Source organism: Cebus imitator, unplaced genomic scaffold, assembly GCF_001604975.1.
Source record: "Cebus imitator isolate Cc_AM_T3 unplaced genomic scaffold, Cebus_imitator-1.0 Scaffold411, whole genome shotgun sequence".
NCBI classification, from domain to species: domain Eukaryota; kingdom Metazoa; phylum Chordata; class Mammalia; order Primates; family Cebidae; genus Cebus; species Cebus imitator.
Window position 1 is genome coordinate 1,656,426 of NW_016107726.1, and position 17,829 is coordinate 1,674,254.

General features: G+C 35.8%; 1 protein-coding gene across 3 annotated transcripts in view; it reads right to left on the minus strand.

Annotated features, from left to right (window-relative positions):
- USH2A (usherin) overlaps positions 1-17,829 on the minus strand; it is a 777,259-nt gene that overhangs the window by 523,845 nt on the left and 235,585 nt on the right. For all 3 annotated transcript variants that reach the window (XM_037731607.1, XM_017509227.2, XM_037731606.1), the window contains exon 22: positions 8,968-9,198. In XM_037731607.1, the coding sequence (XP_037587535.1) occupies positions 8,968-9,198 (231 nt within the window). The remainder of the gene's footprint in view (positions 1-8,967; positions 9,199-17,829) is intronic.

Here is a 17,829-nt window from a genome sequence, read left to right on the forward strand (position 1 = left end):
GGGGAACAGCTAAGCTAACCCTTTCATGATGCGTAGCAATTAGCCAGGCGAAAGGAAAGAGGTTAGATGAGGGCATACCAGGCAAAGGTATTAATATGTTCAAAGAGATGGGCACCTGAGAGAGTGTACTACATGCAAGCACTAGACTTCAAAATGGTCTAGAGCTGGAGAGTAAACCAGTCTGTGGCTGAGAGATGAGGAGGTACGTGGATAGAAGGCAGGTAAGTAGGAAAGGGCTTGTGCAGGGCATCTCTCACTGGAAAACCATTAAAAAGTTTTACAAAAGAGAATGTCAATGAACATCATTAGTTTGAAGAACAGCCTGGAGAAGATGGAAACTGTTGGCAGAGAAGCCCACAACATAGGTCTGGACTAGGCAGTAATTGTAGGTCCAGCAGATAGTTCCAAGAGATGTATCCGAGGAAGAATGGCCAGAGGAGGAATCATTCATAGAATGGGGGGAAGGAAGTGAATAGTTCAAGTGTCAATTCAAGGACAGTTCCAAGGTTTCTGCCTAAGACAATCAGCGATATTCACTATGGATGTTACATACAGAAGGAGGAACAGGTTACAGGAGAAGAAAAACACGAAGGGAAGACGCTGAGAAAAACCCATCCACATTGTTTTTTAATTTTCTGTTGGAGGGAGAATCATTCAATCATTCCCATAGGCTTCCTTTAAGTCCTTATTCTTCCTTTATGAAATTCCCCAAGGATGCCCTTTGTTTGTGGAAATGATATGGCCACCATTGCCAGAGATGGCTTTAGGTGGACCGAGTGTTTCTTCCTCTCTCCTTCTTTCTCATGCCTTTCTTTTGAAGTTGCACTAAAGTCAAAGAACTTCCAAATAGAAACTTCTCCTCAGCCAAGAGAATGTAAGGAACTCAGCCTCCCTTTTCAAAGCTTCAAACAAATGGCCTACGGCTATGTTTGTGAGCCTCCTTCAATACATAGACCTTAAATGTGGTTTGCATATTATTACTTAACATTTCCCCTACTTAAGGGAAACTGTTAGTGTTACAGTGGGTAGTTAGACTACAAGCAGGGGAAGAGAAGCACCCTCCCCCCAAAACTGGTGATCAGCAGCTTCCCAAAGAGATCTTAGGAGCTGAGTGAGTGGGCTCAAGCATGTATACTAAGAGGCAAAATGGTGGAGTTTAACTGGTATATGACCTTCTGGGAACACTTAACTTGTAAGGGAACATGCTTCAAGTGAGCATGCCTACAACTTCAGTAAACACACTGCACATTCAGTTCCCTCCAATTGCTGGCAGTCTACGGCACATGTGGACAGCCCACCACAAGAGAAGAATCAGGGCAGAAAGGACGCAAGACCTTCTGTAAAACCCCAATTCAAAGGTCAAATCATCTCTCAAGTCACCCATTTGGCCCTCTTCCAAGTATACTTTATTTCCTTTCATTCCGGCTCTAAAACTTTTTAATAGACTTTTGCTCCTGCTCTAAAATTAGCCTGGGTCTCTTACTCAGCCTTATGTCCCCGCAATCAAATTCTTTCTTCTGAGAAGGCAAAAATTGAGTGGCTTCAGATCCATATGAATTTGGTGCATAATATTGTAAAACATTTATTTAGCGTACTAGAACCAAGTTTTGAAAGATATGGCATTTTGACAATGATGTTCCCAGATTCCTCTCTATCTGAATAGAAAGGAGCTTAATCTATATTCTTCAAGAGTGCTATAACTGGTATAAAATAACTATAATTATACATCTTTAAATGTTTTAACTTTTTCAAGAAAACATATACAAAACAATTCATCTTATTAAATCAAAAAATCAATCGTCTTCAAAGGTGCTGGTTTTACTATCATTGCTGACCAATTATAATTCTTTTTCTGCTCAAAGTTCCTTTTCCTACCCAGGTAAGCTGACTAAAAGATAAATTAAAATTAGTCTGTTTTATATTGATACAAAATGTCATTAAACAACAGCATTTTTTTAAAGCAATGAAGTCTTTGAAAAGATTCCAAAATGGTCAACGTACTGGCAGAAATAACACTGGACAATTTGAGCAGGTATATTTGAGACTATATAGAAATGAAACTGCCTTTGCAAAAATTGTAACTGAGAAAATTATGACAGTGAAAGAGATCGGGGCTAACCAACTCCATCTTACTTCTAACCTCTAAGATGCCCTTGTTCATTGCTGGCCCATGGCTGACCTAGCATTGGGGAAAAAAAAAACATAGTTTATAATTTAGTTTTGAAACAAAGATGGTAACAGCTTTCCCCCTAAATAGGCCCCCTTTTTTGCTTGGGGACCTGTCTGCCTTTGTATGACTAACAAATTCGCTACAAGATTAGGAATGATGGTTTAGAAGACATGCAGCCTCCAGCTGCAAGATTCAGAACCTCCCCAAATTGTTCCTAGGGATAGTATCACTATTGTAAAATTTAAGATCAGTGCTTGAGATATTTTGCAGACCCTTTTCTCAATGGATCAGCTAGCACACCACCCAGATTGATAAACTGGCTCATCTGATCTTATGGTCCTCTCCCAGGAACTGACTCAGCGCAAGAGGACAGCTTTGACTTCCTAGGATTTCATGCCCAATCCAACCAATCAGCACTCCCATCTCCCCACCCCCTACCAGCCAAATTATTCTTAAAAACTCTGATTCCAAAACTCTAGGAGAGTCTTATTTGAGTAATAATAAAGCTCAAGTCTTTCATACAGCTGGGTCTATGTGAATTAAACTCTTTCTCTATTGCAATACCCCTGTCTTGATAAATTGGCTCTGTCTAGGCAGTGGGCAAGGAGAACCCATTAAGAGGTAACAGAAAACCCAGGGACAATCTGGAAAATATATGTTTATGCATGTGGCATGAATATATAGGAATACATGTGTAGTTTGTATATCAGGTGACAATGCATTTTGAAAAATTATAACAGTGATAAAAAAACAGATGCTTTAAGTTAACTAAAATAGGCTAACAACTAACAAAAACAGTTTTCAGTGTTGGCTCAGCTTACCATCTACCTAACATTAATATTTCAAACAAAAGGAGACTTACACAAATATGCTTCAAACTAAGTTACTTTTAAAAGGCAAGGGTTAAAACACATGCATTCTTGAATTGGCCTTATGATGAATTTGGTGAATGGGGAAATAATGGTCCTCTCCCATCTGTCAATGTCATCAATGCCATTTGATGGTATTTCCTAAGAACTCACTTATATCTTTCTACTAAATATAATAAAAAATAAACAGTTTTGACATTTACTTCTCCATATCTCTAGTTATCATGGGTCAGTGTGACTTCTGTTATTCTAAGAAGACATACATTTAAATCCTTGTCCTCAGTCCAAACTGAGGAACTCAACCAGCCATTCTCATCTCTTCTGATTGTTTCATAATCAGAAAACACAGCAGAGTTTTGTCACACTCTGACAATTATTTCTCCTTTACTTTGCTCCCACATACCATGTTCTTACTCTTACCTTTACTTTTTTAATATAATTACTGCCTGTTCACTAAACAGCTATGGCACATAGTAGATTATTATATTTGTTTTTCAATAACTAGGGCTGAAATCTAACATCAAAGTTTAGGTAAAATTTGTGATTTAAATCTGTCTTCAAACGAATTGGGGTTTTGTTTAGTTGTTTTGTTTTTTTCTTTTTTTCAAGCACTTTCTGGCAAAATACTTGCTCCCACTCCAAGGAAAACAAATACTGGGACACCAAGGGTGTTGAAGGTCAGAATTAATATGCTTTTACTAATTAGTCTATCTGAAGAAGTTTGCCCTACTTGCACCTTCACTATAACTGCTTATAATCAGCTTTCTTTTATGAAGTGCTTAAATGTCCCAATTCACTAAAAATAATAAAAACTATAACAATAAGGCATAAATATTATAGAGTAAAAGAAGTAAAAAATGTGCTCTTAAAACATATTGATTTTTGGTGTTGCATTTCTTTTTTCATCCCTTGGTAATTAATTCCATTTTGTATTCTAAAGCATTTTAGTTCAGCCATTTTTGGGAAGGTGAATACTATCATACAAAAATGTATGACAATCATTTAGTGTCCTTGAACGTCATTATTATGAAGAAACTGTACAGAGTTCTCATCTGCAAGATATTCAACATCAGTAATCACATTTCTCGTGAAGACAAATAAAAGGGAATTATATCCAGGTGCATGTGTGTGCTCATCTCCCCAGTGGTTTGCTACAAAGATCTCCCTAAAGGCAGTTCCTGATTTCTGGGCAGGGTCACCAGTAAAAGCAGTTTAAAAGGCTGGTGTGATTGGCATCTGGATACTACAATAGTCAAACCTTCCCCCAAATGATCATGGACCTGTTTTCGCTAATAGGAAAATATAAGTGACAAGGAGAAAGAGGGTCACCTTTGGAATGCCAATCTGAGAAGTATTTTAGTTGCTGTTTTTACCAGGTTCCACTTGGATTACTAGCATTACAAGGAAAGAACTAAATTCTTTGTGTAAATCAAGTAGATTTACTCTGCATTCCTGAAAAAAAAATGAGCATAATTTTTTTCTCTCTGAAGACACAATGATATCCTCTTCTAGTTGCATAAGGGAGGGGGAGGCTCTATTTGCTATTCCTGTGTCGGAAGAAGCAAGTCTTGTTAACCCCATGTAACCAGGGGACTATTTTACCATGACTGTTTATATCATTGCCTAATAAGATCATGAAACTTTTGTAATTTTGTGCTTCTTTGTATCATCTGATATGACCCAAGACCTGAATATCTATTTTATGTTGAATTCTGCCCATATCAGTTTCTTAAATTAGTAGAGAAAAACAGTAAATTTATATCAATCTTAAATTGTATTAATAAACATAATATCATACAAACAATTTATTTTAAAATCTAGGTGTTTTTAAACGCACAGATACCATGGTTACAACTTTTATTTTGGATTGTGGGGCCTCTTAAATATTCTGTATTCATAAAATTGGAATTTTAGAGGTTAGAAGCATTGATCATCCAACAAAATCCTCAATTTAATAGATGAGCAAGATTAAACACTCAGAAAAAATAGTTTGCCCAATTCCTCAACACTAAGTCAATTAATTTCATCACTTTCAATAACACAAGTATCACATTTTAATACAGAATATTGCATATTACTCATACCGCAGATATAACATTTGAGCAAATATATTTTGCGTGTATAACAGCAAATAAATTAATAGAATGTGGATTTTATCATTGTAGAATATTCTCAATTAGGAAAGCTCCTGTCTCATAGTAAGCACTTAATAAATATTTGTTAAGTGAATAATAACTAATAGCTAATGTTTAACGAATACTAAATAATTTGTGGCTCCTTTCTCATAGTAGGCACTTAATAAATATTTGTTAAATGAATAATAACTAATAGCTAATGTTTAATGAGTACTAAATAATCTGTGTAGTAGGCACGGTGCAAAGTTCATTAGGTGGGTTATCTCTTTCAAATCCTCACTCACCTGCTAGATACCAATACTGTAAGTAGAATTATGTTAATTTATAAAAAAAAATCAAACTGGAAAAACAAAAAGATTAAATGAGTTGTTTAATTGCATTTAGCTAATAAATAATGGGGCCTGGATTTGAAACTAATTTATCAGTTAACCTTCTTCAAAGTCCTCATAATCATATCCAGTTAATTATTTTAAATTTAAACTATGATGTAAATGACTGATAATATATTCTTACTGGAGATTAGATTTTTAAAAGAACGCTTGTATCAGAAAAGAAAAGGAAGCAAAAACAGGTCTCAGAATAGCTTTACCTGGTTCTCTTTCTGCCCAAAGGTAGTTCTTGATAGAGTTTATTGACAGTATTAAGCTTGATAACTTACAATATTAAATGACATTTTAGACCATAAATTCATATGCTTGAATTATTCTCCTTCTATTGTGTAGGGTAAAAAATATTTAAAGCAAATATGAAAGCGGGATAAGTTGTATAAGAGATTCCTCTCTTGGACTATAATAATGAGATACTCTTTACAGAGACTTTTCAATATAGTGCTCATGACCATGAAATGTATTATGAATGCATTTATAATTCCTGTCATTGATGGGTACAGTCTAACTTATTTTTTCATATATAAAATATGTATAATTATGTACATCATCATATATTTGTCTTTGAGTATTGATATTTCTATTCAGAAGTCACTTTAGTTGAAGTTAGAGATTTTGAATTGAATAATTCAAAATGAAGGACATCTTAGTTATCTTAAAGTTACTAACTTTTAAAATGTAATTCATCATATTAGAGGTTTCAAGGATTTGCTCTTAAATTTGTCTCAGAATATAAAAACTACATGAAATATAAAGGAGTGTGAGTTGAAAGCACTGTTTAACGCATAGCACTTCAGCTCATTTAACATAATGCTATTTAGATCTTAAACATCTAGGCTCCTAGTAACACTCCGGATTTAATTGCTATTAAAAAAAACACTGATCCCTATATGTCTTTGGGAATACAAATAAATGAATAAATAATGCCAATACTACTTGCTGTTTGTGAGCTGACACTAACTGAAAGATAAATCCAAAGAGTTTAGCAATATTGGCTAAAGAATATTTGGGTGATAATTATTTCACCTCCTAGCCCTCTTTCTATTCCATCACTTCCAATGAACAGTCTACAAAAGTTCCTTTCCACCCTGTAGCAGAGGCCTTGCCTTTACATTTGGAAGGCTTCAATTCACATTTCAGCACTGAAATTCAATAGCTGCAGAACAATGGGCAAGGAACTCATTGGAGCCTCTTTTCCTCATGTACTATGAGGGTAAAGAGAGCTACTTTTATAGGGTTGCAGAGGGATTCAATAGGATAATACGTCAGTAAGAATAACATAAGATGCTAATTATATGCTTACCTCTCTAGGAAAGATGCAAGTTTAAAGAAAGCCATTGAGTTGGTTTTGAAAATCTGTCCTAGCTCATTAATTGGGTAAATATAGTTAGGCTTTGGTACAACTCAATAAAATCATTCAACTAAAGCTTTCAGCCAAAGGATCAAACCAATAACTTAGCATATACCTGGTTATATTAAAAGTTAAAGGGAGTCTTAAAAGAAAAGCCAAGCTACCATTAAAAAGGGCATCGCAATGTCCCAGAACGTGCCTGAACTCAGAAGAACTTCTCATTCTCCAGGAATCACCAAAGCTCCAGGGAGTAGTTCAAGCCAGAACTGTGATCTCCCTGCCTTGTCCTTCAAATGATGTGTACTCCAAGCACATTTTCTGTGCAGCTGGAGGCTTTGTTATAGACAGAAGGATTCTGCTTAGTGAGGCCGGTGTTTACAGCCTAACTTTTTTAAAGAGGAATTTGGAAAACTTCCCAGACACTGCATCTGCCCCTAGCCCTTGCACCTCAGAGTATAAGGCCGGCAAGGGAGATAGCGAGGATGACTAAATTTATTAACGGTGGACGGGCCACTCTATCTTTCACTGCAACAACAGTAGGTGATCCCATCAAAAATCTGTCTGCTGGCTAGCCTGCAAATCCAAGCTGACATCTATGCAGCAGCTATGCCCAGTTGAATGGAAACGGATGCTATTTCCTGGAAGAAACACATTACAAGCCAAATATTGGACCAGGGAGGTGGTTTCTATTTTCATTTGAGAAAAGGGTTTTACTATTATGCATGTATTCCTTTTCTTTACCTATTTTTTTCTTTTCCTTTTTTCCATTTGAAGAATATAAAGCAGAATTTCAGCATTTTTAGCTCAATGGTTCAATTTCTAATACTCAGCGATGATTTTGATGTACTGGGAGAGTAGTTAAGCATGCATTAATCTCAATATATCTCAGCTAGAACATAATCATGATTCATTACAAAGGTGCATCAGCAGCCAGCCTCAACGAAAAGCAAACTATTTACTGTTTTAGATAAAAATAAAACAATACAAATTTTATAGCTCAAATTCCATTTCATCGTCTTCACATATGCAATATTTTAAAGACTAGCTATTTGCTCCAAAATGACTTTCTCATGGATGATTAAATGAACATGTTTATGAGTTTACAGAATAATATATATCTTATACTTTCTAAATTTTTTTAAAAATTGGAAAAGTGAAGTATGTACCATAAATAGAGTTTTTTACAGTTATACTGAAATCGTGATATTAGAAGCTGTAATTCACAGAGGTTGTGGGACTTCCAAAATATTGTGGTACTACTAAGGCCAGGAGCCGGGTAAGGCCTGAGGCAGGACTGTGCCAGTACAGGGTCAAACCTGTCTTTGCTTAAATTTTGATAATATTTTTGTAGTGTTCACATTGATTTTCATTTTAAAAATACTGCATTAAAATATCTACATTAACACTGAGATTTTAGTTCATTTTTGTGATTGAGGCAAGAGCCTCACTTGTTTTACCATAGTCTTGGCCTAGAGAAAAGTTTGTTTTCCCTGGGATTAGTTTTTCCCATAATATTCGTCATAGAACATGAGATATTCAGTTGTCACAGTGTAAAATGGAATAAAGAAAGAGCGAGAGAAAGAAAAAAAACTTTACGTCAAATATGTGTTAGGCATGCTTATCTAAGCAAAGTTAAATGGCTTTCTTATAATGCTTCTTAGGGGCTTTAGTAACTAACTTGGTGTACACTGAGAATCTCCGACAACATGAGGGAATGTTTCAAACTCGTTCACTCACACAACACAGTGAATAATATTTCAAGGAACATGTCCTGGCAAATACTTTGCCAAAATACAAATACGAAGCATATACTTTGATCCAATAAGGCTGTCTCTTCATCCACATCTTTTTTTTTTTTTTCCCTTTCCTTCACTTACCTGACTTTTCTCCCCAGGATTCTAAAAAGATGGACATGCTGACATAATCAGGCAAAAGTTATCAAAGGGCTCAATAAGTATAGCAGGTATAGTAAAAATTCATTGTAAAGTGATAACAATAATAGAAAACATTTTGGAGCTTTGCGTCTCCTAAATAAAGCAATGTCAAACACACTTACCAGTAAAGTCTGTATTGACCGGGTGAGTGGAGCTGGGAAACTTGCAATACCCATTTCCTGTGAAGCGAATTCCTTTCATCATTGTGGTCATCAAAGCTGGTAGAGATGACTCTCTCCTTTCCAGCTGATACACAGGAGAGGGTCCATTCAGTTCCTCAGGTGGAAACCACCTAAGATGGACTGTCGTGCTGTTGATTCCTTTAACCAGAGGCGGCCTCAGTTGGGCTGGTGCTAAATATTAGAAAACACTTGTTACAGTCGAGAGTTTGGTTTTAAAAATGTGTCTCTAGACACACACACACACATATATATATTTGTATATATCACACTTAAAATCAAATCATTTGTGGTTTCAAGTATCTGTATGGTTCTAGGAGCTGAAAACACAATATATAGTTTATCTTAAATGCAACAAAACAAAATTTAAATGGCCAACATACTTCACAGAAAACTTTCACATTAAATTTTTTCTTGAAAATAACTTCTCTATTCCTTTTAGCTAAATAATAGATCTTATATATTATAGTAGCTGCTGTACTCTGGGTGGCGCCCCAACCAGAGTCCCTTTACCAGTAATGTGCCCTAACGGCCCAGTTCCTGTGCCTGTTGATCTCTGATGGCTCATGGCTGCCCCCTTCTGTGTAGAAATTCCCTTGGCTGAGTAAGAGCTGCCTCACCCAGGAGGTGCAGGATCCCACAGTGAAACCAACAGCCAATGACTAGCACTAATCCCATTGGGCAGAGCCCCTCGCCTTAAAGTGGCATCAACTCAATGCTGCAATTTACAGGGGCCATGCATAATCCATGCCAATCAATGGGTAATGCAGGAATATTAACGCAAGTTTGCCAAAACTTTGTGTTTAAAAGGGAGTCAGGAAGTCATTTTTAAAAAGACTTTTATTATTTTTATTTATCCTTGCTTGCTTCTGTGGAACACAGCTACCTCATAGGCTATATGTGCCAGGGGTAGCTTTTTTTTTTTTTTTTTTAATTTAAGAGATGGAGTCTCACATTGTTGCCCAGGCTGGAGTGCAGTGGCTATGCTACAGGCATAGCGATGGCTCACTACAGAATGGAACTCCTGGGCTCAAGCAATCTTTCTGTCTCAGCCCCCCAAGTAGTTAGGACTACAGACAGGCACCACTACACCCAATAGACTGTATTTTTAAAGAGCAATTTTATGTTCATAGAAAAACTGAGACGAAGGTGGAGAGTTCTACTGTATCTCCCCAACCCATGCACAGTCTCTTCCATTAACAATATCTGGCACCCAAATAGTTCATTTGCTATAGTAGAAGAATCTGCACTGACACATCATCATTCATAGTCCATAGTTTCCGTTGGTGCTCTCACATGGTGTTTACATTCTCTGGGTTTGGAAAAATGTATGATGACCTGAATCCATCATTATGCTATCACACAGAAAATGTTCACTATCCAAAGCATCCTCTGTGCCCTGCCTGTTCATTTCTCCTTGCCCCCACCCTGGGTAACTACTCATCTCCACAGTTTGCCTTTTCCAGAATGTCCTAGTTGGAATCACAGAGCATGTAGCCTTTGCAGACTGACTTCTTTCACTGAATCATATGCAACGAAGTTTCCTTCATGTTTTTTCATCATTTGATAGCTCATTTAATCCTAAATAATATTCCCTTGTCTGGATGTAGCATAGTTTATCACAGTTTATTTATTCACTCATCTACTGAAGAATATCCTTGTTGTTTCCAAGTTTTAGCAATTATGAATAAAGCTGCTATAATGTGCATATATATATATCTAATTATATATCAAGTTTTTGTGTTTTCAATTCCTTTGAGTAAATACCAAGAAGTGCAATTGCTGTATCATATGGTAAGAGCATGTTTGGTTGTACAAGACACTGCCAAACTGTCTTCCAATGTGGCTGTACCATTTTGCACTCCCACTAGCAATGAATGAGCATTCCTGCTACTGTATATCCTCATTTGGTGTTGTGTTTGAGATTTTAGCCATTCTAATTGGTGTGTAGTGGTATCTTGTTTTAATTTGCATTTCCCTTTATAACATATCATATAGAACATTTTTCATATGTGTATTTGCCATCTGTATATCTTCTTTGGTCAAAAAGTTCCTTTAATGTCTACTTTTCTGATTTTTAAAGCTTAAAAACGGATTTAAATTAAAGCAAACAAGCAATAACCACTCTGAATGTTAAACAGAGCATTAGCACAAAGTAACAAGCCTGTGGGTTCAGCAGTTTACTCACAATGGTCCAGGCACCTAACTTTGGTCAGCCTCTTGGTCCCAGAGAGTACCCTGGCCCTGAAGTGATGACACCTCCACCAGCAGCCTAAGCCTTACAGCAGTAGCCGCCCCATGCCCTTGCATACGTTGGGACCTTGCCATGCTTTGAGTTGGTGAGGCACTGGCAGTTCTTTCAAGGTTACTGGGAAACCCTAGGAGTGACAGAGATTAAGGTTTTCCCTGCAACTTGCTGGAAATGATGATCAGAGTAACAGCCGAGCAATTGAAAATGAAGGTTTGTTTTGATTTTTTTTTCCCCCGTAAACAGTTGAGTTTGTGAGCTGAGATTCATTCATCCTCTAAGTGTATCTGCTGAATTTGAAAGGTGAAAGCGGAAAATGGAACAAATGTCATTATCACCAAGCCTATTCATTAAGGGCCCAAACTACATCTGTGGACTTTTAATTTATACCTGTGTTAACATGGCCATACACAGATGCAAAGTCATTGCCTGCTTCAATAAATATAAATCAAAATGATATGAATATAAGAATTGAAGCCCTTAAACCATGAAAGGAAATTCACAGTAAAACAGCTTAGAACAATTTCTATTTGTTACTTTTTAGCTTTTGGTCCAGCTTTTCAAAGAGAAACAATTCATTTTGATGCTATTTTAACTTTTAGTAAAAAAAAGGCACTGAGCAAAAAGTGTATCAACTTAGAAAGATAATTAACAATTCTGGTTATTTTCTGCCACTGCAGCCCATGTGATATTTTATTTTTATATATGTATGAATCTATGACTTATATGCATAATTTCTCTTAGGTTTTTTTTTTTTTTTTTGCTAAAATTCAGTTAGATGGTAGGTTCTCAAAGATTTCATTCTACAAGCTATGATTTCACTTCAAAATAATCCAAAACAAAATAAAAGGCTAAGCCATTCGGAAATGTCTTCACCCACTAAGTCTCTCTACAGAGTCTGGAGTTCCATATTTGTATTAAAATTTCAGCAGGCCATTCTTGGCTATGATTTCAACTGGGACAGGAAGACTGTTTTGTCTTGTGCTCAGGGAAGCAATGGAGAACCAATTACACAATTTTAAAATTGCAATTTGCTAGATTCCCTAGGGTTTTGGGACACAGAGACATGAGCTTTTTAGTTTAACTAACTACTAGCCTAGTAATAACCAGTAGCCAAAAACTACTAGAACAATACTATCCAATAGAACTTTCTACAATGAAGGAAATGTTCTAGATATGTAATGTTTAATATGGTAACCACTAGCCTTACAATAAGACTACTGAGCACTTGAAATGCAGCTAGTGAGAATGAGAAACTGAATTTCAAATTTCTTAATTTTAATTAACTGTATTTTAAATTTAAATAGCCACATATGATTCATGACTACCATATTGGATACCAATGATGTAGACAGAGAGTCACAAATTATACATATTTGGTGTATTGGGAATAGAATTCCCATTTTAACTAAATGTTGAGAAGTATGAATATACCTCCGATACCTCTTAAAAACTGAACAGTTTCATTGCTGTTTGAAAGCAGCCTTTCTCCTGGTCCCATTTGTTTGAAAGTTGATACATCTCTACTTTACTTCAACCACTCAACTGAATGGAGTTAATGTCGAAGCTCAGCACTACCACAGAAACCAGATTCCTTCCCCCATCAGTGGCATAATCCAAAAATTACATCTTAATCAGGAATATAGATTAATAGTCATACAAAACAATACTAAAGGAATTCTAGCAACTCTCTGTTATTTTTGTGTAATAACTGTTGAAAATTAGAGCATACATTTTTTAATCTGGCAAAGTGATTCTAATCAATAGGAAAATTCTTGAGAGTCCATTAAAATCAATGTTTACCATTTAAACTTTAACTAGTAGAGCACTTCTTGGTTCCCAGGGGAATTATTCCACCAAGCAATGGGACTGTCCTTTAGAAGTCAATTCTTGAGAATAGAACTAGAGTACATTTTTTATTCTATTGTTTAAAAGAAAAACAAAACAAAAAACATTCCAGTAGGTATATTGTACTGTTTCACATGGAGGAGTCAACTAAGCCTGTTTGAAAGGGTGACTATCCTACTGAGTTATTCTTTTCAGGGTTCCTCTAAAGCTGGAAGGGGGAATTATGTGAAATTGTCAATCAATTAAACTAGTCTGGTCTCATATACATACAAGTAGAATAAGAAAAGTAGATACTCCTGAACTATTAAACACAGACATACACCCACATAAAATCATCAAGAGATTGGAGTAGTAAAGAATTATTCATCAGATTTTCAAAGGAAAGAAACTACAGGTAAAAATAAATATGATCTTTAAAGATTTGTTAATTTATAAAACAGTTTGTTAAGAGACAGCACTGAGTAATGAAAGGGACTTTGTAGACTTTTAAAAATTATATTTCACTTTTTAATGTTTAAATCTGTGTGATTTTAGAAAAACCTCTTAACACTTATACCTGCTTCAGCTTCCTCATCTGCAACGTGAGGATACATTTTCAGTGAAATACGTTGACAGCAATTGCTTCTACAACATTACACATATTTGCTTTATGTTTTACAAAACAAGTTTCTATACAAATACAAGGCACTATCAATACAAGAACCCATCTTTAAATTATATATTATAAAGGGATACAATTCATCTATATTCAAAATCGATTTGTATTTACATAGAAAATTGTCTTGTAAATGTTAAGTTTAAGATGAATCTTCAATATCCATTATTTCTAAGAATAATATACAAAGTTTAAAATAAATCTTCAATATTCATCATTCCTAAGAATAAAATGTCTATTTTCACTTGGAATAAAAGTACAAAATTCTTGTATTTTTTACATAGCATTTGTATTTTTAAATAGGAGTAATCTAGTATCTTGTCTATTCAATATATAGATACTATTTTATAAAATGTTATAATATGCATTCTTCTTTATGCAGCATTTCTTTATAACATAATTACTAGTGTATCACAATGAATACATATAGACTTGCAAAATTTATGTAGTGTGGCATTTTGAGCACCAAAGGATAAGAACTAAAAGCTGAGCAAATCTCTTCCTGAGGTACTGGTCTGTAAGATGTAATCTGTTCATTTTTTGCCTACAGAGACTATATGGCTGTATCAGTATCTCAACATATCATCAGCTTTCTATGATGAGGACAAGAATTTAAGAATAAACAGTCTTTCTATGTTTTAGGGATGCATGGCGAGCACACTATATATGACATTCTTAAGCACCCTGTCAATAGAAACTGATTTTGACTTTTTCACAGAAATGCAAAACCATGCCAGGAAATACAATTTGCCCAACACTGGTAGGCCGAAACACTTGGAAAAGGGCACTGGGACCAGGACACAGACAAGAAGTCTAGGTCATGAGCCATGATTTCTCTGGGCAGCTTTGCCACTGTAACTGCTCACCAATCAGTGTCCTTAAGAGAAGCAAGTTCTCCCCAGAAACTCTCAGGGATGACTCAGCAACACTTTATTGACTGCCTATTGTTTGACCAGGGAAGAAAGAACAAAATATATTTTGCTGCTTTCTTCTTTGTTGACAAGTCACCCTCAGGAGAGGATATGACTAGAAGACCTGGAAAGGAGAAAATGTAGGCTCTAGATCGGCTCTTTAAGATCCTAATTATAGAACATTGGTTAATCCATTATTGGGACTATTCTTCTGTTATTTCCTTAGAGTGACAGTCTTGATTATATCTAGGATCTCTTCCAGTTTCAAAGTTCTTTGATTGAATAATTTAAAGCAGTGCTTCTAAGTTAATAAGCCATGAATGTGTGCCAGACATCCTGATGCCCTTTGCTCCTGGGAAGCCAGCAGGAGCCCCTCTGGTTTATCCCCTTCAGCTCTCAGCCACCTTGTTCCTTTACCTTAGCATGGCATACAAATACTATTTGTCTATGTGTTCTGTGATATTAAAAAAAGCTAGAAAACCCTGCTTCTAGAGAAGTTCAGTGAACACGGTGAACAAACGTTACGTTGTTCTGGTGATCACAGTATTTTGCACAAAACTAGCATCCTACACATGAAGAGAGAAAAGGATCTATTATTTCTATACTGCACATACAGCAGCAATGATGATAGCAACCACTGTTCCCTAAAGCCCACCATTAATAAAAGGTAGTTGCTTGGACTGTAATTATGGCATCCTTGCTACCCAAACTTGAAGCTTTTATGGGGCTTATGCAATTAACTACTTAAATGCATCGTAACACTTGCTTCTCTGACAGCAAAGTATTGATTTTTTCATCATTTTCAAGTCTCCTCCAGCACAAATAAATGTACTACAGTTACAGTTAATGCACTGTGTACATGCATTAAATGCTGGTGTGACACAATTTATTATTTTGTGATATATAGAAGTCTGGCTTCTCAGAAAGTACCATCACTGATCTAACATCAGAATGGAAACTACCAATGTCCTTGATCCTCCAAATTCTCTAACTTCCAAAAGCTAGAGACCTTTTCTAATAGGATACTTAGGCTTTAAATTAAAAGGAGGGGACACTGAATGTAAATATTTTATATATGTCAATGTAGGAGAAAATTTAAAATAGTCTAACAGAGAAGAAAGATACAGTTTGTATTTTCCTAAAGGTGTCACTGTGGGACCTATAGCAACTTTGTTCAGATGAATTTTTGCCTATTAAATTTCCTTCCTTGCAGTTTTTTAGGGCACATCTGTCAAAATATTTTGCATACTAAAGCCTCTCTGATTCAGTCAATTTTTACATAGCTTGATTGTGTTGTTTTAATGACTTATAAGATACATAGTACATTATAAAGCTAAAATTGTATATTGGAAGTGTAATTTCTACATGCCATTTCCACATGCCGAAAAGGCCAGTAGAGCCCCTAGTAAAGTCGCATGTCTAAATGCAGACCTGGCCACAGAGGTGATCACAAACAAGCCTTTTCCTTGGATACAACTATACACGACAAGTTAAAGTTGGTGAGTAAAAAGCAGTTAATTTTGTTTCGTTAGAAATAATATCATTTTAGTTTTAGCATCTAAGACAGATGCCAGCATTTCACTCTGAACAGATGGTAATTCCATCTAATAGTGCATCTCTGTATTAGTAAGGTCTGTTGTGTATACAAACAGTAATAAACACTAGGTAAGGATCAAAATAAATTTTAATTGTTGACATTAAATTCTGGCAGCCACAGTTCTAAGGCTGCAATATTCCTTTTTCAAGTCTGTCAGATTTACTAATGCAGCAAAAGCTTTTCTAAAAGCTGCCAGATCCCAGTTCCAATAAAAACATGGTTGCACACTACCGGGTTACCAGTCTTCAACCAGGGTACCTGTTTTCAGATACTGAAATAATTCTTCAAGAATGATGTGGAATTGGTGCTATCATCTTTGTGATGACCAGTCAGGGCTTCTTTTCAAATGCCCCTGAAGGACTGAGCATTTAATTAAGAAGTTAGTATAAAATGTTTCATCCAATTGTTACATTAGGGTCATGGTATTATCGCAGCCACTTTCTTACCCTGCTAAGTAGGGATCTCTCATTCAACTCATTTTCTTCCATTTACAAAGCTGGGCATTCCTGAACTTCTCTGAAAGTGACATCATCCTTTCATTTGTTTGTTTTGCCACAGCCTGAAGGATTTCCCTGACAATCACAGCAACCATCAGCTGTGCTTTTCTATAGGCTTGCTGCGGATCGAGTGTGCCAACAAGCACCTGATTTGGTTCTCATAATGCCTCCAGCGATCTGGTATTACGAGGAGTAGCCCCTATTTATTTTGAGAAGCTGCCATGTTAAAAAAAAAAAAAAAGCATTTAAATAAAGCAGTCTGGCATTCAGGTGACTGTTCAATAACAAACATGCTTTGCAATCATATTTCTTTAAAAAATGGATGCATTTTTTTTAATCATGAAAAATATATTGCTTCCACCATATGGGACAACCTACGACTCACCAACCGATTTAAGATGCGGCATATTGAGCTGACCATATGTTACAGTGCTGTTGAATGGCTGAGTGATTCATGCCCGTCACATTCTAGTATATCAATTAAAGCTCCTTGAAGTCTGCATGATTTGTGTCTCTGTTATTAAACCCTGCTAATTCATCCCACTTACACATCTGTTATAAATCTCTAGGAGTGCTGCATGATTCATGGCAATCTGTGAGCATGCTACAGCAAATTCTTCTCCTTGTAATTAACAGTAAATTGTTTTACTGCCATGCAATGAATTTTTCAGTTATATTGCAAATGAACTCCTAAATGTGCGGTTCTTTCCTAAGAACTGACTTATATCATTAGGCAATTAAAAAGTATTGCTTTGAACCAAAAGCTTTTAATCAAGAGAAATATAACTTAAACATTACTTAAGAGCCACGGAAATTTGACATGTTGGTTACAAGTGCAAAATAATTTCTGTTGAAAGCAAAACAAACAAACAAAAAATTTTCAGTGTATTCAGGATTTCACTGATGCTAAGATACAAGAACTGCTGCTTGAAAACAATTGGTGGGACAAGTTTTGCTGATAGTGTTCATCTCAGAGTTACTTAAGTCATCTGTCATTACCAAATTTCTCAGACTACTTTATACTTTCCTAATTGTAAAACTGTGCCTTT